General features: G+C 41.9%; 1 protein-coding gene across 2 annotated transcripts; it reads left to right on the top strand.

Moving 5' to 3' along the window:
• Positions 1-480: 480 nt before the first annotated feature.
• vwa5b2 (von Willebrand factor A domain containing 5B2) lies at positions 481-22,771 on the top strand. Of its 2 annotated transcripts, XM_028473640.1 has the most exons (23): positions 481-587; positions 825-1,034; positions 2,289-2,452; positions 5,017-5,232; positions 5,501-5,726; positions 5,906-6,063; positions 6,262-6,393; positions 6,468-6,592; positions 7,773-7,949; positions 8,041-8,151; positions 9,197-9,399; positions 9,867-9,981; positions 10,961-11,146; positions 11,220-11,433; positions 11,520-11,854; positions 13,814-14,051; positions 14,132-14,458; positions 15,095-15,232; positions 16,356-16,484; positions 16,560-16,610; positions 20,603-20,714; positions 20,950-21,073; positions 21,815-22,771. In XM_028473640.1, exons 3-23 carry the CDS (start codon positions 2,314-2,316, stop codon positions 22,574-22,576), a joined length of 4,218 nt encoding a protein of 1,405 aa, XP_028329441.1. In that variant the 5' UTR covers positions 481-587; positions 825-1,034; positions 2,289-2,313; the 3' UTR covers positions 22,577-22,771. The 2 variants fall into 2 exon arrangements, with proteins under 2 accessions (XP_028329441.1, XP_028329442.1); XM_028473641.1 differs by lacking the exon at positions 16,560-16,610.
• The last annotated feature ends 235 nt before the right edge of the window (positions 22,772-23,006 follow it).

Below are 23,006 nucleotides of genomic sequence, written 5' to 3' on the forward strand. Positions count from 1 at the left end.
GAACACCTGGAGAAATTAGCACTCATTATACTAGATACAATTTTTAAATAAAAGATTTCAAGAATTTTTTTTTTTCAAATGCTCAATTAAACTCGGAGCAGCTTTAAGTTTAACTTTTTTAAAAACGTTGTGACGTCATCTTCAAAAGTCTTAAAAGTAACAAGCTCATTTTTAAAATGTAAGGAGGTGAAAGTACAGATATTTGTTTAAAAAAGTAAGGAGTAAAAGTAAAAAGTCGCCAAATAAATAAATAAATAAATACTCAATTGTAAAGTACAGATACCTGAAAAACTACTTAAATACAGTAAGAAAGTATTTGTACTTTGTTACATGTTACCTCTCCTCCCTGGCCTGTTGCTATATCTGACTCTGATGGACCTATAGGGAGAAGCAGAGCCCATCACCTCCCTCCTCCCACCTCTGTCTCTCCAGCCAAGCCACTAACCATGAATTATGGTGCTGCTAACATCACCGCCAATTGTCTGGATGAAAAGCAGGCTGTGCCTCATTTATTGGGCTGTGTTGTTGTTGTAGCTGGTGCCAGGACTGCAGGTCCATAGTTTCTGATCAGGGGAAAGTAGGAACAGGTAAGCAGATGATGACATCAAGTTGGAGTTGTAACATTGTGTAGATGACGTGCATGCTTAAGATTAGCAAGAGTCGTATGATTATTGGGACATTTCACCCTATACATGCATGAAAATTACACAACATTGAAACCTATCTTATAATAATATATTGAACTGTATTATATGACTGGATGCTGATTTTACCATTATAGGTCCAGCACGCACTGCATGTTTAATATATAACTGTATTTTCAGAGCAACTCATGGCTTTGTGAAGAGAGAGAGAGAGAGTCTGTGTGTGAGAGAGAGGGAGGGAAAGAGAGGAAGAGAAGAGGAGGGGAGTCCAGTCCTGATTCCAGAAAAAAAAAACTCCTGATGCTGTATCACTTGGAAAGCTGCAGCAGATGTGGTGGCGGAGTGATGCAGAGGCTGCACAGAGAGACTGATCGTCAGACACTGCACCAAGTAAGTGATTCCCATCCCTATGATTTTACTCACTAACTCAAGCTAACGGCTGATATCAGAGGACTGCAGTGATTCCTGGAATCAAAACTTGGCCAGCTCTGCTCCTGCAGAAAATGAAGATCATATATTGTGAGACTTTTGAGGGGAAATTTAAAACCCACACCCCCCACTTTATACATTTAAATAGATACATAAACAAGTACAATAAATCAATAAATAGGTAAGTAAATAAATTAATAAATAAATAGACAAATTTGCACAAATCTCCAAATGGAAGCAAAATATATAAATATTAGTTTTATAGTTTGTGGTGATTTATAATATCCAGAATTTGAATGTTAGGTAACTTCCTTTAATTTATCTCACCATTTGTGCACACATTTATCTTGACATGATACATTTCAGGTCAAACTATTCCTCAAAAACTAAACTCCCTCACTTTTTGTAGAACTGTGAGTTTAAGTAACATGCATGGAGTGTTAGGCCTTTTCTGCCGTGCACGTGAACAAACCAGGCATTTAGTTGTTATGTGCTGTGAGCACAGTAGCCAGATGGAGGCTGTTGATCTCGTTACAAAGGGAGATGTGAAAAGACCATTACCTGGATCACGGCAAACACACTCAGACACGTGTTCACACACACACACACACACACACACACACACACACACACACACACAAAGAGGGAGCGAGAGAAAGCACCTGTTGCACTTAAAGTTATTAAGTGGTCAGTCATGAAGAAATATTGGGCCCAGGCAGAGCTGTGTAAATGGAAACTAAGGGGGAAAATCAAGCATCAGCTGCTCATTCATTATCACAGCTAGGATAAAAACAAAGGCACACACTCCCCCCGACTCCTCAGAGCAAGATAAGACTTAAGTAGGAAAGACCAGAGTTGCCAATAAATGCAAATTTCCATACAGGCAGACGGTTGATTACAGGTGCTGGGTGTGAGGCACAGGGTAATAAGCCTTGACCTGCCGTGTTAATGATTGACCCATCCTGTTTATCGCACTCTTTCAAAGGCTGGTTGCTAGGAGCTTGATGTCAGGTGAGAGCTTGTTATACAGTCAATCACAGATGTTCAAACATAAATAAACATCTGACTGCTGTAAACGTAATAAGGTATTCTATTCATTTACTTTAGAAAATTATTTGATTACAAACTTGGAAAATAAGAATTGTGTTCATTATAATCGCATTAAAACCGATGCACAAAACAATGACTGATGTATATTTGTTTGTGTGCACTCAGACGAGGGACCTTTGGTGCTTGGACAATGGTGGGGCTGAGAAACCGCTCTACATGGGAACCACTGCTACTTAAGGCCTCCTGCATTAAGTCATGTGCAAACGGCTGCTCCATGGGCATCAATGCACAGCTGACTTATGCTAATTCTGGTGTGGATTCTGTAGAAGGTGAGCAGGGAAAAGACACTGAGCAGATTTAAAGCACACAGTACACTATAAAACTCACAGAGACATGGACTTCAGTGTGAAATAAGTAGCTTTACTAAAATATTTTGTATGCCCTAAACTACAAACAAAGAGAGCTCTTTTTTAAGTATAGAACTCTTGTGGGAAAAGGACTGTGTCCTGTGGAGCACCACTGTTATTCTATACACAGTATGAGTATAAGGGTGCTTTCACACATATAGTCTAGTGGACTCGGTGCTATTCAGGCGGTGAATCTGCAACATTGTTGCATTTTAATTTGGTCCGGTCCGCTTTCACACATTCTGTTTGCCAAGCGCACCAAACCTTCTGAACAACGTCATGCTGGCGAAACCGTTGGTCGCTGATTGGACAGAATACTTCAACCTCCAATGCCGTGACGATGTGGCGCTGCCCTGTCACTACTGACAGTCGCGCCGTCACGTCCTATATTTGGTCTCTCTTCCTACGTTTTCCAAAGGAAATCCTAAAACAATCCCCGCAAAAAAGTCATTAATAATAATTCAAAATAACCCATAATCACACGATGCCACAACCTGCGCTAATGCTCTACATAAACACAGGGATGACTCCGCTCCGTCTCCATTTGTAAGTGCTCAGAGCCGTCATGTTACCGGTAACTTACCGGTAAGGATGTGTAATATATGAAGATATGAGAATATATATGCAGATAAAACAGAGCAGTCAAATGTGCAGCCATCGCTGATCATGTGAACAGTTTGGGAAAACAGAGATGAGTGAAATAAATGAATGATGTGGGAGAAATACGAAAGTGAGTGAGGAAATGTAATGTGTTTTTTTGTGTGCTGACAAAGCAACTCTGAAAATGGATGGATGGATGGATGGATGGATGGATGGATGGACTGATGGATGGATGGATGGATGGATGGATGGATATGTGTGTGTTGCTGCTGGAGCACTGGGTTGTGACTGTGTGCTCGTGTCTGTTACACGATGGGCACGCCCATTCGTACCTAAGGCACGAGGTATGTGGAAGTGTGTTTTGGCGGGCGGCGTTTCAGCTGGGACGTCGTCGTGGCCGCCGTGTCCTCTTTACTTACAGACTGTTGGTGGATGTTTCAAACTGCCACCTGATGTACACCCTCTCTTTTGCTTCCTACCCCTCCATGCTGGGGGAAGGGGTGGGGCGCTTTGTCAAACACGCTGGCTGCCAGGGACCTGTATCAACGCCTGCTTGCTAAATTCTCAGACATCACCACGCCCACGTTTTCGTCAGTGGTGGCTAAAATTGGTGTGGAGCACTACATCACCATGGCGGGCCCCCAGTCTACGCTCGAGCCCGGCAGCTCAACTCTGCCAAGCTCGCAATTGCCAGGAAGGAGTTTGCCACCATGGAGCATCTTGGCATCGTGCGCCGCTCCAACAGCCCATGCACTTGTCAATGTGGACCTGGTTGGCCCACTTCCCTCCTCCCGTGGTTACACCTACCTCCTGACCATGGTGGACAGAACCACCAAGTGGCCAGAAGTTGTTCGCCTGTCCTCCTCTATGACAGCCAAGGTGGCCCGGGCATTCATCATGGCTTGCCCGCTTCGGTACGCCGTCTGACCTTTCCTTGGACCGGGGTCCGTAGTTCACATCAGAGCTTTGGTCTGCTGTCGCTTTCGTCCCCATTCCAACGTCTCACCATGGCCTCCCCCAGTCCTACGTTCCCAAGGCTTTGCCATCAGCGAAGTAGGTTTTCATCCGCCACAATGGCCATTGTAGCCCGCTACGACCTCCCTACGATGGGCCTTTCCGTGTCCTGGTGGGGGGGTCTAAGAAATTAGTTGTGGATATGGGGGGCAAACATGAGCGGGTGGCTATAGATCGTCTCAAGCCTGCTCATGTGGATGTTGGCGGACCACTTCTACTGGCCCAAGCCCCACGGCGGGGGCGCTCCCCTGCGGCCACCCTTGCCCATTGCCCCTCTCCGGCTAAGTGCAGCCGTTATGGCCACCCAGTCCGTCCCCCCTAAGCACTAATTTCTCTGGGACTGTTAAGTGCTGTATTGTTTTGTTTTGCACTAGTTTGTTGTGTCTTTTGTTTTCTTTGAGTACCTGTTTGGTCTGCCTGTTTTTAGGGGTGAATTCTTGGGGGGCTTGTGTGGTGACCCACAAGTAAGACTATAGAGACATTCACCAAAGGACTGTACCTTTATGGGAGGGATGTTATGTTTTGGTGTTTCCGGGTTTACGTGTGTGAAGTATCTTACCTCTCTCGCTACCGAGTCTGCCTGACATGTTCAAGTGGAGAGTAAAGTGATCGGGGACACATCGCCGTCTCTCGTCTCCTCACTTATCACACTCCACAGGTTAGTTGAAGCCAGCTAAAGGAGATTATTCCAATCTAGATTTGTAACATAGGCCCTTTGGGTCATTTTGTGTAATAATGATGATTTTGTTTTTGGGGCAAATTTGTGTGTTGTCTTTGGAGAGGCGCACAAAAAATCTACACATTTGGGCCCCGTGTTAAAGAAATATCTGATAGTTTCTAACACTTATTTGCTTCTGCAATCCTTCCTCCAGGTGTGTTTGTGTACCCTCTTGGGGAAAAGGAGGTTGTGGTTGGCTTTGAAGCTGTGATCGCTGGCCGATTGATGGGGGTCCAAATCCAGAGCCGAGGGAATCTAAAGGAGTGCTGCCTGGATTGCTGTCCTGGAGCTGGTTTGGAGGGTCTCTGTGAAAACGGCCGTGAGTGGGGCTGCTGTGGGAACTCCAGCCTTGACATGCAGTGCACCAATGGTGAGGAAGCTACATGCTGAGGAGACTTTTTGCTTCCAGTTGCCATTGATCAACAAACTCAAAGCATAATCTGATTTAATGTAATTGATATGGTTACAGAGAGCAGAGATTGATCATTGGGATTCTCCTCTACTGTCTATGCTTTACTAAACACAATGGCTCAAGTTCCTTTTGTACCAAACAAAGCTCATCATTATTCTTCTTTCCAGATGGAAAATGTATATGTATATGTTTTCTAATGTATGTTTCCGGTGATGCTTGTCTTAAGGACATCTTATCTTGGATGAGGACTTGGAAAGAACCACCTTCATTGTGGGCACAGGCATCATTGGCCCCAGGGACATAGTGTCCATCATCATCAGCACCACACTTGAACTCCCCACCATAGAAAACGGAGCGATCCGCATTGTTTACCCAACTCTGCTTACGCCCATCGTCAATGAGCAGATGACTCTAAGCAAGAATGAAAATGGGCTGAAAGCAGGCGATGCAGGGTATGCATGACTAAACACATATAGCGCCATATATTTGATGCTCTGTATGCACAGAAAATATATGACTGACTGCTATATAGTTTTCATCCATTTTTAGTGTGTGACGTGATGATATTTTAACCGAACTTTTCTACCCCTTATATGTTTGAGGCTTTTGGATTTACTGCGTTCCTTTATAGGGCAACAAGTTGTTTTGGTGCCACCTCAGGAAAACCAGATCGGACAATAGACCCGGGACAGCGCTGTGCCTATGCCATCTTCACCAATCCAGCCTCCAACCTTCAACCTTATGAACTCAACTTCCAGCTGCTGGTCAGAGGAGCCTGTCTGCTGGCTGGTACTGAATTCAGTGACTCAGGAAAATATAAGTTGTGGAAAATTTTGTAAAGAAAAAAATAGCCTTATGATTGTGTGACATAGATGTGGAGACGTCCCAAAAAATATACTGCAATAATCATGTACAAGGAGTGATGATAAATTGTCATTATATTTGAACAAATTGGAGTGCTGTTATTTCTCTGAACGAATCCTTCAGGACTAGAGAGCCCCACTCATGCTCTGAGGGCCGATGCAGATCCCAGTGCCCAAAGTGCCTCCTCCACCTACATCACATTGGCTCAAGAGCATCCGTACGACAGGCATATTGAGATAATTTTGCACCTCAGCGGTGAGCAATCACGAATCATGCTTTTAAAGTCGGCTTTTAGGAATCTTTGATTTAAAAAAGTTTCATCCTCATAGAACCTCACAGCCCACTGGTCATCTTAGAGAGAGGACGACTCTCTTTCTACCAGTATGAGCAGCAAATCTGTGCCCGTCGTGATTTTATCAGATCCACCCGAAAGGACTCTGATCCTGAGAGAAAGGTCAGTCAGAACATTAACACTTAAATGGCGAGTTGCTTGTGCTGGATTATATTTTTATATTTGTAATATACCTTTTTATGTTATTCATATTCATGAATTATAAAGTATTTAAATCTAATGTGGGCAACAATAAAAAAGTAGCATTTTTGATGTTCAGATGAAAATTTGGTAACACGTTACTTGAAGTTTTATACATAATGCTGAGATTACGTTGTCATTATTAGCATGAATAAGGTGTCGCTAAATTATGACATCCTTGGAGCTATGTTGGCATTTTTAGGTGGGGTTAGGTGGAAGGATCTAGTGGGGTTAAGGCGGACATACACTGTACGATTTTTGACCCATTTTGAGCCAATTTGCCACTCGTGCGTCTATTTTTCGGATTGGGCCGACTTTCTGCTAGATCGTGTCTCGTGCATTGAGTAGTATACAAGGGGTTACGAGAAGCGATTAACACCTCACGACCTGCTCCCAATCAGCAATCATATGGTCATAAGAAAATAAAACATGTTTGAAATCCTGGTCGCCCCTCGTGAAGGTATCACACTGTTGAAGCAGTGCCGCAGACCGGCTTACTTCAAACTCTCACACGTTGGAACACTGTAAAATTGACAGACCGTACTGCCCACATCTGTCCAGCCAGTTCCTGGTCCATCACATTGCCACCTTTTTTTTTTTTTTGAAGCTTTTTGTTGAGATTTGCAAGGGTCTCTCCACTTTTGGGTTCTTCTTCTTCTCTTTTAATGGTGATGCTTTAGAGTTGTTCTTCTTCTTCTAATTTTTACGTAGCATTTGCAGAAACAAGACCCCGACGTGTCGAGTATGGACGTACAGTGTGAGCAGTCAGGTCGTGTCAGAGTGTCAGTCCGTGTAGTGTGAGAACATGAATAGTGAGCTGCAAACATTCGGACTGCAATTTCGTTGCACAATTTCAGCTGGAGCTCAGTGCAACAATTGAAAAAATCGCACAGTGTATGCCCGCCTTTAGGTAGGGTTAGGGTTTAGGATAACGAAGGGCTAGGGTTAGGGTAACAAACAACATTTAATGACAGCCTTCATGACACCTTATTCATGCTAAAATCAGGTGTCATGTCAAAATAATGACAGCATAATGTCAGTCTTTATGTATAAAACTTCAAGTAAGTTACTGAAAATTCTTCTGCTGATGTTTACCATGCAGCTTGAGTTTGTAAGGAGGCGACACCACAAGGACATCCTCAATAGTCCTGTCCTAATGCTCAACTTTTGTCCTGACTTGCTGTGTGAACCTGTGGAGCTGCACAAAGCCACACGAGAGCTTCTGTTTCTCATCGATCGCAGCGGCAGCATGAGCGGCACCAACATCCACCGTGTAAAAGTGAGCAATGATTACCTGTGGAAAAACACTGCTAGGTTTTCATTATCCCACTTATTAATTTCATTTATCTCTCTTTTTGTTGTTCTTACAGGAGGCCATGGTGGTAGCTTTGAAGAGTTTACCTCCTGGCACAATGCTCAACATTGTTGGCTTTGGTACAACCATCAAACCTCTGTTCTCCTCCAGCAAGCTCTGCACTGATGTTAGTTTTACCCTGTGGCATTTGTTCAAACCCGATGTATCTTTATGATTCTCGGAAAAAAAAGTCAGATATAGACTGAGGTGGCAAAAGTACTAGTCTTTAGTACTCAAGTAAAATTATAGATATTTGAATAAAAAATAACTCTGGTAAAAGTAAAAGTATTGAAGTTGCTCCCTTATTTGAGTAAAAGTATAAAAGTACACACTACTAAATGTACTTAAGTAAAAAAGTATAAAGTAAAATGAATGTCCCTCCAATAATAAGAAGTTGTAGAAAACTGGTACATGGAAACAACTTAAATCTGTTACCTTTGAACACCTAGAGTAAGTAGCACTCATAATAAATAAATTGGGTAAATAAAATCTGTCAAGAAATAAAATTGCAAATGCTCAATTAAAATTAGAGCAGTTTTAAGTTTAACATTCACAAACCTTGCATCATTTTACGATGTGTCATAGAAAGTACAGATATTTGTCAAAAACAGTGAGAAATAAAGGTAAAAAGTCGCCAAAAAAATCAATACCCAAGTAAAGTTCAGGTCCCAGAAAAAAACTACTAAAGTACAGTAAATAAGTATTTGTATTATGTTACTTGTCACCTCTGCATATAGGACATATACTGTAAACATTCAAGCAAAGAAAATGCTGGGAGCTTTTGGGTATCATTTCCTCCACTCTGGTGTTTTTTCAACAATGCAGGTGTCGGCTTTAGTCATCTTTTTAATCAGGCAATAGGTCAGTTCCATGGGTTGCCTTAGCAGCAAAGTATTGGGTTTTATCCAGAGCAGGGCCTGTGAGGACAAGCAAGTCTTTGCACCATATGGTGGCCTTTCATGCATTTTCACAGAGGCAGAGGATGTCCTGTCCAGCCGGACATGTTGATTCTCAGTATTAACTCTTTGCGGTGTGTGCTAACAACCTGAGGAAATCTGACAGCAAACAGCTAATTTATCTTAACAACAAGGAATGTTTGCGTAGACAGAGCAGGTGGACAGGATGCTGTTTGCCTCGACCCCCATTTACGGAGTATTTGGTGTCGCCTATAGGTAACTCTAATGCAGGCCAATGACTACATCCAGAGGATGAGAGCAGACATGAGAGGGACCAACCTGCTCGGTGCACTGTCCTGGCTGTACCAGCAGCCCATGCAGCGCTCGCATCCTCGGCAGGTCTTCATTGTTACAGATGGAACCATCAGCAATGTGGCTAAAGTCTTAGAGCTGGTGCGGAGGAACATGTGTGCTGGCAGGTATGTGAACTGTGAATTGCACAAAGAAAGATCAGGGTGAAGTATAAATGTAACCTGGGATAAAAGGTGGTTAAATACTAGGATGCATAAAAATAAGCAGTGCACTGCGAGGAAAGGAAAGGAGAGGGTGAAGTCTTCATCAGCACCGCCCACTAATCTTCTTAAGTGCTTTCTACTGCAGTGAGAGCCACGCCCCTCCAGCTCACTGTTGAATAACTCAATTTAAGCATCATCAGTATTCTCCTGCTGGACTGACTTTATCCACCATATTCTGTCCTTCTGTAAATTACAGGCATAGAGGTGTGCATTAAAACAAAAGAGCACAGTGGGTAATTTTTTTTCTGCTGCTTCTTTTACCCTCTCTGACAAACATATGTTGATTTTATGGAGCCTAATACTAACACTAATGGTTATATCTTCTCCTTTTGTGTACAACACTGTAACACACACTGTTTCCCTGCTTGTAGATGCTTTGGATTAGGTCTGGGTCCCAGAGCCTGCAGGAGACTCCTAATGGGTGTGGCCAAACTGTCAGGAGGCATTACAGAGTTCTTGGATATTGAGGAGAGACTGCAGCCAAAGGTTTGATGCAAAGAAACACTACCACCTACTGGAGAAATTTTAGTCCAAAGCTAAACAGCTTTTGTCAAATTTATGTCCTAAAAATGCAAGTTGAAAACATTAAAAATTTCAAATTACTGCTATACAATGCTTATATAAGTTTGTCATTCAATTCATTCTAGTTCAGGGGCCACATACTGTAAGGCCCTGTTTAGTCTCAAGTGGCCTTAACCAAAAAAAAAACCATTACAAAAATAAAATAATAAAAAGATTAAAAAAAAAACACACACACACTTCCACATGTAATTGTTGCATAACTTTGTTGTTTTTCTACTGTTTTGAAAGGATACTAATCATTTCTCTCACAAGATGCAGCTCTAAGCCTCAGGAATCAATTTTATTGATTGATCTTTATTCATATGTAGAGCTAATACAAACAATATCAAACACAAGTCACCATTTATTGCATTCAAGCTCAAAGCTCATATTCTCCTGTGGTTTATTCATCAGGTCCACCCACATACTGTACATTGCATATAACAGCACTACACAAACCTGTAAACCTAGGTGCTTACATTTACTTTGTTTATGTTATTCCATCTGCTATTGAATAATAAGTATCTATAGCAAGCTCTTACTGGAAAAAAAAACTCAATCTAATTAGTGGTATTTACAATGTTATATGAAGAAACATGAGTTTAAAGTATCCCATGACTTCAAAACTGGCAGTGTGTATTGCACACACCTATTTATTTATATTCTATCTTTTTATTATGACCAGAGTTTCATTTGTAATGCTTAAGTAGCAGTTCCAGGAATGTTGTGTATGAAATTAAATGTGCTTGAATAAAATTGCTACCAAATGAACAAAGGTTCCTCCACAGAAAAATGCCATTCCAGAAAACGATACAAAACATTGTTGCTGCAGAATACTTGTTTTCATATACATTTTTAGCCGCTTTGCCGTGTGATGCAACCAATTTTCCTTCTTTTTCTGCAGTTAATCAAGTCACTAAAAAAGGCTTTTGAACCTGTGCTGACCGACGTACGCATCGACTGGTACCTGCCAGAACACATGGAGGCTCTTCTTTCACCCAATGACATCGCTCCACTTTACCCTGGTGATCGCCTCATTGGATATTGCACACTCTATGACATGACGTTTTTTAAAGAAGAAAATACAGAGGTATTCACTAAAGTGACCAGCTAACATCAGTGTGTGTGTGACCAATAATTAATCCACATTTTGTATTGTATAGCCTCAAACTCAGAGTTATAAAGGTCAACATAGTGGCTCCACTGGTTCGGTTTTTGGCCAATCCAATGATGAGCTCTCCCCTCCGGGCTCAGAGCTCATGCCTGTGGTAACATCTGTGGATGGTGGAGATTTGGAGGAGGCTCTGAGGGAAATCTCCAGAGAAATTTCCACAGAATTCTCCTGTGCAATAGACACAGAGCCTTCTACCAGTCCAGGTCTGACTCTTCTCATAGAGGCAAAGTCTTTCCAAAGGAGCACTTTCAAGCAGAAAGCTTAACATCTAAACGTTTCTCTACTTCAGGAGTGAAGCTAGACTGGTCCAGTGATGTTCGGAGGAGGATCCAGGAGACTTCTTACATCCAAGAGCAGTATGTCCTGACTCGCTGCTCTCTTAGCAGTGAGCAAAGTCTGCAAACGCGAACCCACTCCCACTTACAGGCCTCAAACTCACACTCTGCTGGTGGGGCTTTTCTGCCTAAGCAACGCTCCTCTGCTGCAGTCTTGGACACTGGGTCTTTGCCCCAAGGCCTGGAGAAGGTGGTCCCACCAGAGCAGAGGTCGTCATTGTCTCGCTGGGCTGACACAACATGGGAGCAAAACCTCTCAGCTGAGACCGCTGAGAATGTAACGAATAAGGTCAGACCACCATGGATGTTTTTCAGCTATAGAAGTTGCTTGCTAATAGGGATGTAACGATTCACTCAACTCCCGATACGATTCGATTCACGATACTGGGTTCACGATACGATTCTCTCACGAATCATTTTACAAAACGGGACTGTACTTAAATGATTGAAAAATATTCAATGGAAAATACTGTACTATTTTCCTTTTATTTTTCATTGTCAAAATAATCCCTTGATAAACTATTCAAAACAATGCAATTTAACTAAAAATAAATCTTGAATGAAATAAATAAAGGAATAATACAAATGAAGAAGCCTATTCATTTAAATTCTGGTTCCATAGTAAACAATTCAAAACTGCATAATAGTTCTTTTTCTTTTTAAAAGTGCAACTGAAAATGTATTTTGTGACTTAACAATTGGACTTAAAAAAAAAAACAGTCTGCACTGTATTTGCGCCAGATATTTGTTTGGACCAGCAGAGGGCGCTGGCATGCAGCTAAGTGCAGTGAAGAAGAGATGCTATGCTAGCAGACAGAGGTAATAGAAAAACGTGACTTTTACAGATATTGACGTAATATTACAGATATTCTTTTGGTGCTAAAGGGGTAAGGAATCATTTATGAACATGTTTAAGAGTAGAAGGCGGCCAGAAAGAAAGTAGTAGCAGATTTCGCTCGCCGCCATGACTTCTGGATAGCGCCCTCTGCTGGTTAAAAAAAGTCCTGCGATTTAATTTTCACAGCATCGATGTGAACCTTGAGACCTATGAATCGATTTTTAACTGCCTTACGATTAATCGTTACATCCCTACTTGCTAATATGGCAAAATATGGTTCTCGTATCGCCAACCACCTCAGGAGTTCAGTATTAATATTGCTGATGCTACATTCAAATCTATTTTAATAAATCCAATTCACTGACTTATGTATGCTATTTATTATGGGCGGGGATTCCAGTGCAGTTAGGACACACCCAGTTTATAGTATAAAATTTACATAGAAGCTATGCTAACTACCTACTCAGTACCTACTATACCTCTCTATTCATAATTCTCTCAATCCAACCTACTCACCACAGATTGCAGAATCGACAGATGCTAGTTTCTATAGGAGGGGTGGTGTAAGAAACCACCAAAACGTCACAAACCGAAAAATTGTGATCGTATTAGCCAGGTTTCAACCCATAGAGGACAGTCACCCATAAAATCAAAAAAATATGCCAAAAATTGAAACAACAAAAATACATCAACAACACAACATATACAAATACGTTTGGATTTGGCAGAAAAAAAGGGGTTTTGGGTTAGTTCCTCTTTTAATTTTGTACCCATTGTTGATATTCTTTTCTATTTTATGGGTTTTTTCTTCTTCTTTTTTTCTGACAATAAATTGCTGCTCATAAGAATTTCTTTCAACCTCCCTTCAGTATAGTGACCAACAAGTACTGCAGATTTGCAGTCGCCGTAAATTTTAACAGTCCATTTTTTTTTTTTGCTCTGAGCCAATACATTTCGAGGACATGTTCAGTTGTTAATCGATAAATGGCTCGATAACGAGTCAGAGAAAAAGAGATAATGATGGCGTGTGGCTTGTCTGACATATCAATGGTCGTAGTACTTAATGGTGTGTGTTATGGTGGTTCTCAATGAAGGATCTGAGATGGAGTCAAGCTTAGATTTGTTTGGTCAAATGCGGACTTAGGGTTTGTTGTCAAAGACCACAATGGGAGAATGTGTCCCTGCGAGAATCTGCTGCCGTTTGGTGCTCTCTCTGATAAGGTGCGTTGCTAATAGCGATAGTCAAAACATGTTCAAATCTCAGTTTGCTGCTGCTTTAAGGCAGTCTGACCAGAACTGACTAGGAAAGAGATGTGTTGATATCCTAGACAATGAGGAGAAAAGATATTTAAAAAAGTTAAAGACCGACCTTTCCTTGAATCCGTGTGGCTTTCCCTCCTTTACAACCAGACTGGGTATGTGGATGGAGGTGAGGAGTTGCGAAGGAGGAAGAAAGATCTTGCTCGTTCCACAATGGCAGCGAGGAGTTTTTCATCCCCTCAGGGTGAACTGGAGATGCATCGCCTGAGGAGAGCTCTGGAAAGAGTTTCCTTTGACCAAACCCTGGGAGGGAGGCTGGATGAAAGTGATGGGGAGACCAAAGCCCCATCAGGAGGGACACTGTCCCACAAAACTCTCACCAACTCTAGTGAGCGTCTGAAACATGAAAGCAAGATCAAGGTTTGTTCTCTTAACTCCATCATGTCATTTTCACTTTCTGACCTTCAGATGGACTGTTCCCTGCATCCCCCATGGACTGGGACAGCTTTGCAGACACAGAGTATCATTTCATGGCTGCGCCAGTAGAGGATCCTCCACCAGGTCAGTGTAGGTCAATGATCCATGGCCTCCTGAGTGGCAGGTCCATGTCCTGGGTGGCTGGTGTAGACCTGAGTCAGCTCTGGTGTGAGGAAGAGGAGGAGGAGGTGATGGAAGAAGGAAGGGAGGAAGGAAGAGGAGAGAAACCCTGGGAGCAGATTATTCATCAGCTCACTGCTCGATCAGTTATAAGGGACTTTGAGAAAATGGCAGAAAAAGAGGGCGACACTGGACATGGTGAGGATTCACAGACACACTTACACATTCATACATGCACCAATTACACTGATTAAAAAAACATAACAAAACAAAAAAAAAAAAAAAAACTGTTGCATCCCGGCTTTCCTTTGCTCATTTTATTAATATTATTATTTTTTTTCTTCTTTTGGTCATTTTAATTTCTTAGTTAAATAAAAACACTGGATTGTTCCAGAAAAAAGTGAGTTGATGCTAATAAATCCTAAGAAACAATGAATATATTGAATAAAGTTAGAACTGTAGATATTACAACCTACTGATTAAGGGTTTACTACTAAACTGTTATCGTCAGATTTATTTATTTTTAAAACCTTTGTGTTTTAAACTTTAATCATTTCAACCATAGTCCTTATTTTATTATAACATTTTGAGAAGAAATGATCCCTAAAACACAACTTTCAGCCTTACAGCAGCTACTATTAAAAAAATAAAACCTATTTTTACTGTGTTGCTTCAAACGACTATTTTGTTCATCTTGGTAACTCAAATGCAAATGAATACTGACTACATTTCTAAAGCAGCTATAGATAATTGTCATTTTTTACGAGTTGGACGACTTGGTATGCTGGTGTCCTGTCAGTGACAACCTGATAAAGTTGTTTTGTGTTTCCTCAGGTTTAGCCAAACGTCATCGTACAAAGGCTATTCAGACCAGCAAGCATTGTAACATCATCTGCATGTACACAGCCTTCACCACCACGGACAGCAACCCCAATAAAGGCTCAGCAGACAATACAGATGTGCAAAACACAGGTGACGCATGCGCGCACACACACACACACAGTCAAAAGTTTAACCATGTTTATGTTATCAAGTCTCTGTCAAAAATTGAAAGCGAATCAGGTCTTAATTGGGTATAAAGGATGTGTTGGAACTTCTTGGAGCAACCGTGGCTGAGGTGGTAAAGGTGTCAATCTTCTGATCAAAAGGTCCTGGGTTTGATCCCAGTCTATACCTGTCTAAGTGTCCTTGGGCAAGACACTGAACCCTAAGTTGCTCTCAGTGGTCGACTAGCACCTCGCATGGCAGCTCAGTCCCATTGGTGTGTGAATGAGATGATATGTAAAGAGCTTTGAGACTACTTCAGTGTAGGGATAAAACGCTACATAAATCAAGTCCATTTACCATTTCTTAAAGTAGCCTACCAATGTATATATAACACTATTTGACAGGGGAAGCTACAGAATATTATTGTAGTTATTTGTCTATTCCCCCCCACACATTTTTGTTTTTTTGCAAATATCTTAAATAGAACTATTACCTTTTAAATTGAACACTTTACTATTTTCAATACCATAAAAATGAAAAAAAATTAAATAGGATAAAAACAAAGAAAAAAAACTCATAAATAAAGTTATAACTTGGTGTGATTAATTAAGTCGGACTTCTAAAGAGAATTGCAAAAATCTAGAAATATTCTTCAGCTTTTATACTACAGTGATTTGGCCCAAACCCTTAATACAAACCTTGACATTGATGAAGCGACATTGTTTAGGAAGTGTTTGAGGAACACAACAAGATCATTTCATCCAAATTCCCCATCTTCAATCCAACCGATTTTGGAATAATGTGGACAAACAAAGATCCACAGAGCCCCAGAGCTTTTGACCTACAGGAGTTAGGGGATCAGCGGCTAAAAACATACTTCAGCTTATAACAAAACACTACAGCAAACTGAATGGTTTTCAACAAATGCCTTATGTTAAAGATCTTGACAGACTTGGGTTGCAGAGTGTCTTTAACGGGGCTGAACACGAAAGACAATAATACCCATGCACATATTTACTCCGAGAGTTGGTTTAAATTACTATAACCCCACACACTTCAAGAAGAAACCCAGATGTCGGCATTGACCCTACTTTTGTTATTTCTGCAGGGATGCATCTGGGAAGCAGGCAGAACTCTCTGTCTGGTAGTAGGAGACAAAGGTCCTACTCCATAGGTCTGGGCCGACGGCGCTCTAGCAGAGACAGTGAAGACGTGGAAGATGCCTGGAACTCAACAGGTAGAGTCAGAATGACACAAACGTCCATTTTTGTTCTGAAGACTGGAGGTCACAAGCAATTTTTGTATCTCTCAGATAAAGATGACACTCCTACCTCTCCATGTAGCGTAACATCCTGGGACTCCAGTGAGTATGGCTGAACGCTCAATCAGAGAAAGCAAGAGGTCTGAAACTTATGAATTCTTACCTCTGAGGTACCAGCAAACCTGGCACCCAGTACATGTTCACCCACAGTTTTGATCTATTCAAATCAGGATTGTAAAGAGGTTTATGGAGAGCTGTCACAACTCTTTCATCTTCCAAAAGTGGAGATTCGACGTGTGCTCTGATGAATATCTTCTGGTCCTCTGGTTGAGTGTTGGCTGACTCTGTTTGGTATACAGCACACACAGCAGCTGGATCTGATATTTCCTTCATGTGCAAAAGCGTAAAATTAAAATAGTCTACTTCCCCACCCCTTCCATTGTCCTACTCTGACTCCCTCTTTCCTGTTCCCTTCCCCCTCACCAAGATGTAACACTGCCCTCTCCTTTAATATTCTCACTTTAATAAAGTTTTTCCTACTCTTCCTTAGGCAGGGCTGGTGATGGTCACAATTATGCAATAAAATACATTCATTTAATTGCAATAATAAACAACGCATTTCTGTCGCAAAAAGATTGCCCTACGTATAGTATAGTGTTGACCTTCGACAGCATGTGCAAACAAAAAAATTAATCAGTTATAAAAACAAGGGTTTTCTTTTGAAAGTGGTATACTTAACAAAGTACAAAAATATTTATGTTATATATTATTTACAAAAAATAAAGTTTAAGAAGTTCAAGAAAAACATGGCTAAAAAAAGACGTACAAAAACAGAAGTGATAAGCTCTGTTCGGTCAGCAAAAACAAAGACTGACCACTATGGCTGGGTTAAGAAATTGCCTTTGAAAAACAAATCTGAATGATTAGAAAGTTTGTGCTCTTATTCTGAATTTTGGGAAAGCTTTGACCATTTGGACAATTTTTGGCGCCAAAGAAGATTCCAGAGGTTAGATGGGTACACAGCACAGGTCCTGACTTTGACAATAACTAAGGCCCATCGTGCGAGCGACGTTTATGAGGGGTGATCTAGGGTGCTCTGGGAGGCTCGGCCGGTGGGGAGACTTATAGCATCCCCTTGGGTCCCCAGGCGGCTGCTGCCGGTGCTGCTTCTGTTCCGGTTCCTCTGGCCTGGGGTCCGGTTTCTGCTGACTCTGGGCCCGTCGGGGAGTGCCCGCTGGCTGCCTGTCTGGAGTGGTTCCGACTGTCTCCTGGGCGTGGGCCTTTACTCCTACGCTAGGGTTTCGGGAGGGGGGCTCTCTGGGCCCTTTCCTCGGGGGGTTGGGTGGAGGTGGGTGGTTAGCGTTGGGGGCCTTAAGGTCGGGGTCGGTAACGGGGTGCGCTGGATCCTCGGCTCCTTGGGGTGTTCTCGGGGGTGTGTGTGTGTGTGTGGGGGGGGGGGGGGGGGGGGGGGGCGGGGCGGTGGCTTCTTCTCGGTCTGGGATCTCTGGGTGGCAGCTTGGTCATAGGAGGGTGGTCTGGGGCTCCTTGGCTCACATTGTTTCTGCCAGCCTGGCTGCATCTTCGGGCCCGGGGCGGTGCTTAGGTTCGCAGAAGCGGTTCTTGCACAAACGTTTTTCATGGATGCACTGGTATTTCTTGGGCAGTGGGATAAACTCATACTGGGCTTAACCTTAGACACGTTGATCCCAAATACCTGTTTTAGGTATAAACTCACACCTTCCCTCTGTTCATGGCCACCACCATAATACTGGCTGAACTGATTACACAACACCAAAAGCACAGTATGCACATCACATCTCACTCTCACTTTAAAACAGTCAACTCTTCCCCACCCCTTGCATTTCCTATCCTGACTCCCTTTTTACCTGTTCCCTTCCTCCTCAACTAGATGTAACTCATTTTTCTACCCTGACTCCCCCTTCCCTGTTCCCTCCCCCCTCACTGAGGTGTAACACAGCCCTCTCTTTTTATACTCTCCCTTTAATAAAGTGTTTCATAATCAGGCAATAAAATAAATTAATTTATTTAATTGCAATAACAAAACATGCATAGCTGTCTTAAAAAGATTGCACTTCTTGTAGTGTTGACCTTTGACAGCATGTGGAGACAAAGCAAAAAAAAAAAAAAAAAGATTGGTGAACAACAAGGCTTTCCTTGGGATGTGATGTGTAAGAAAGTTACATTTCACATTACAGTTAAATTGACACTTCAGCAAGGTTTTTTTCACGCTGCCCGTAAATGAACACATTAGGTCTGTTACAAAGCAAATGTTGTGACAGAAAAAAGCTGCTCAAATGGCTCATTGTCCTGTTGTGCTGCAGAGCTCTGTGGCCTTCCTAAGGAACCTTTTTGTTTTTCTTTCCCAACCTTAACTTTCTGCTCAGCTTTATAGGCCAGAGGCTCCATCTCCTCAATCTTTGCCTATCATTTTTAATCAAAACTCAACCATTTAAAATGACAACAAAACAATAATTTCACAAATTATTTAAACCAGAACATTGTCTGACAAAACAAATGAAACATGTGTATGACTTTCACCTGCACAAGAAAAATACCACTAATTCACTTTTTAAATAGGGAGCTGTTGCTTCCTAACAATGTCAAAATTCTAAACGTATTATTTTAACAAGCAAATGAGAGAAAGAACATTCACACTCAGATGTGGTTCAGTTTCTTGAGAGGATATTAGAGAGTGATTATATCATTGTTTTAAAAAAAAGAGATTTATTTAACTAATTTCAAAGAACGATGAGGACTTCTTAGATTCTTTTCTTGCAGCTATCTCAATGTAGGAAAGTTCTCGTTGTCTCTGTCAGAGGTCAAAACTCAACTTTATTTATATTGCCCTTTAAGGCAGCAAGACCTGGCACAAAGTGCTGTACGCAATAAATAAAACGTAGGGGTGGAGGAACTCAGAAAAGTAAAGTGGAGCGAGACCATTTAAAAACTTAAAAACAAATAAAATAATTTTAAATAGATTCTAAAATGCACAAGCAGCCAGTGAAGGGAAGCCAGGATGGGGGTTATATGCTCGCTCTTACATACTCCAGTTAGGAGGCGAACTGCTGCATTTTGCACCAACTGGAGAGGTGTGAGGGATGACTGGCTGACTCCAAAATAAAGTACATTACAGTAATCCAGCTGAGATGTAATGAAGGCATGGATTACTGTTTCTAAGTGCTGTTGTGAAAGGAAAGACTTCACCTTTGCCAGCTGCCTAATATGAAGATTTCACAACAGCACTAATTTGCTGGTCTAAATTAAAATCACTGTCCATCTTAAAACTGTTGGCTTTGCATAATTTGCCAAAGGGCCCAAGTCAAAAGGAGGGCAATCACAAGAACCACTGGGGCCAAACACCACTACTTCTGTTTTATTGAAGTTTAAAAAGTTTAAGGCTAGGCTTTGATATCCTTAAGACATGCCAGAAGTGGTATGAGAGAGAAAGCATTTTTCTATTTCAGCGGCACATTTATTTGGCTGTCGTCAGCATAGCAATGGAAAGAGATGCCATGCTTTCTCAGGATGGAGCCCAGAGGCAATAAATACAAAGAGAAAAGCAGGGGCCCTAAAATCAGCCTCTGACAGTGGAGAAGGGCTGGACACTGAGTTAAAAGTTAAAAGGGAGCATAGGGAACGGAGTGGTACAGTATCTCCTGGCTCTTCTTCTAAAATGTCAGTTTCATGGAGGAAGAGGAGGAGGAATATGGATGTTACAGCATTCTAGAAAAATTTAAAACAAGGCTAAACGCACAGTCCTGTAGTCTGTCTCCAACATTCCAAGTGTTGCTAAGGAAAGTGTCTTCTCTGGGTCTTTGTGTGAGGACAAAAATGATTGTCTGCTCCCCTGCATCAGTGTGAAGCAGAGTAGAGCTGAGGGATAAAATACAAGTCATCTAAAACATGCAGGACAGCAGCAATACAAAAGTTGATTCAATACATGCAAACAGCCTATGAATGAATGAGTTGGTAACACATGCATTTATTTTTACACAATACAGAATAAATATAGTAACTTTTAGACACTTATAGGCCTTTTTAAAAACTGTTTATTGTTTTCGTTCTTGTTTCAGGTGTTGGAGGCAGTGCCTACGGTTCTACGACTCCAACAGTAACAGCTGGATCATCTACTCGTTCACATCGATCCATTGAGAGCAAGTCCATGGAGAGCTTCTTTGGCACTAAGTAAATAACAGTCACATTAAAATCATGATATCCACCAAATGGTGGGAAAATGTTAGTGGACGGAAACCTTAAAAAAAAAAAACAACTAACATTTGTCTTTAAAGTTGTTGCAAAAGTGAGAAACGATACTGCAGCATGTGTTTCAGGATGTGTTAGTTTAGTTTATTCTATTTTCCGTGTGGTGTTTATTAACTACTTATCCTATTTTGTTATGTTTTTTCCTAATAAATTGTAGGTTCCCACTGGGCAAACTGAGGTCCTCTTTTTCATCTGGAAAGCAGGTTCCTCTCAAGTCACATTGTTTATCTGCAGAAACTGAAAAACACGCAGACGGTAACACTCCAGATTATCTGCCACTGGTGAGTTCTATCATTCTGACCACACAACACATGACAGAGAAGGTCAGACACGAACTGAGGATGGAAATTAATCATTCATACAAACCTAATAAGTACCGCTGGTAATATTGGGACATCCCATGCTTTTTGTCATCCATATCCAACTATCGCGTATAGAACTGCAGGAGCTGAGGCTGCGATGTTCACTTTGGATAATATTCAGAAGTAAAGACTTGTTGAGTAATGACAGACTGCTTAGCAAATGTTTGCAACCAAACTCACTAGCAAGGTAGCCTGGCGATAAGCCACACCCACTTCCTTACTTTTTGTAAGAAAGCGTAATCGCCTGTATTAAACATTGAATAATACAAGGAGATTAGGATGGATTCCAGCCAACTAGAAAAGATCCCCAACAAAACCATTGGAAAAGTTTTGGGAGTGCTTCTTCATGTGTCAAGACTGGCACCAGTGAATCTATTAATATCCATTGATACAAATCAACCAGTTTGGAGTCAAGAGACATTACAAAAACCTGAATTTACCTGATTCTTATCTGGTAGCAGGACCAGATAAGAATCACTACTACTTAACTGTCTTAACTACTCTTGGAGCCCCGCCCATAACCAAGGCATTTTTAAAAAAAATGTACCTCCTAGTGGTAGGTCAGGAGAAAGCAGTCATTTAGCTACTCTTTACGTGGCACTATGTGAATGTTTGCTTTATAGTGTATAAATCCCTACTGTGTCTGTGATGTGCCCTTAGGTGCGTCTGCAGCTGGCATCAGGAGCCTTTCTGCTTTCAGAAATTTACTCCGACTGTGTCCAAATCCCTTTGGATCGTCTAAAGAGAGCCTCACCATACAGTCTTCACCGCCGCAGTCTGAGTCCAGCTTTCCGCTGCACGTCTCCCAGCGCTCCATCTCTGTCCACTACTGGCAGGCCTCTCAGTGCAACCACGAGTCACCATGTAACATTTTCGCCCTCTGCCTGCTCTTTTGTTAAACCAGCTGCTCCTCCTTTTCACCACACTCCAGGCGACAACCCCCTGAAACTGGAGAACAGGTTTCGTAAGAGACAGCTGTCTGATCGAGACCCTATCACCTCACCCACAGACCTCCCAAGTTCTGAAGAGGGCTCCTTGGACGTGTCTATCGGCCCTTCTCAGAACCAGAGCCACGGCCAGGTGGACAGTGGTCGTGGGTCGGAGACAGATGTCTGCGAAGGCTTCGCAACAGATACAACCGAGGTCCAGGGGAGTAACCAGCTGGCCCAGGATGACCTGGAGGGCTCCAGCTGGGCCACAGCCGTGGCTCTGGCCTGGCTGGAGCATCGATGTGCCGGATACTTCATGGAGTGGGAGCTTGTGGCTGCAAAAGCAGACTTTTGGCTGCGTGGTCAGGAGCTGCCAGAGGGAGTGGACCTGTCAGGGCTGAAAGGAGCAGCTAGACAGCTTTTCCTGCTGCTACGCCACTGGGACGAAAACATCAAACTGAATATGCTTTGCTACAATCCTAATAACATGTGAGGCAATCAGAGGAAACAAGGCTGCTGACTACAAACCTAATCACCAAAGATAGTAATAGAAACCACCATCAAGACAAAAAACAAGTCCTGTATTGTTTTTACAGCTTCACCTAATGCCACGTTCATTCAAACATGACACTAACCAAAGTTGCCTTTATTATCTTAATCCTTTGTGCAATCAGAGAAATGCTCTTGACCATCTGTAAAATATTTTCTAGTCTAGTTTGTGGATTTTATGTAGTTTTATCGTCTCAAATGAGTGATTTCGTCCAAATTATTTGGTTGATAAATGAAAGATTGTGGTAGACATTAGCTGAGTTTCCTTTACAGATTTTCGCAAAATAAAAGTGATATTTCTAAATGTCAACAAAGTATAATTGCACTTTGAACGTGTCTCCATTGAAGGTTGTTTTTGGCAGGAGCCTCGTAAC

Source organism: Gouania willdenowi, chromosome 17, assembly GCF_900634775.1.
Source record: "Gouania willdenowi chromosome 17, fGouWil2.1, whole genome shotgun sequence".
In the NCBI taxonomy this organism is placed as follows: domain Eukaryota; kingdom Metazoa; phylum Chordata; class Actinopteri; order Blenniiformes; family Gobiesocidae; genus Gouania; species Gouania willdenowi.

Excerpts from the sequence above, each read along its gene's own strand:
- vwa5b2 (XM_028473640.1), top strand. The coding sequence starts at position 2,314 with ATGGTGGGGCTGAGAAACCGCTCTACATGGGAACCACTGCTACTTAAG. Across the intron at positions 14,052-14,131 it reads CAAAACTCTCACCAACTCTA|ATGGACTGTTCCCTGCATCC; the intron begins GTGAGCGTCTGA and ends TCTGACCTTCAG. Across the intron at positions 15,233-16,355 it reads TACAGATGTGCAAAACACAG|GGATGCATCTGGGAAGCAGG; the intron begins GTGACGCATGCG and ends TTATTTCTGCAG.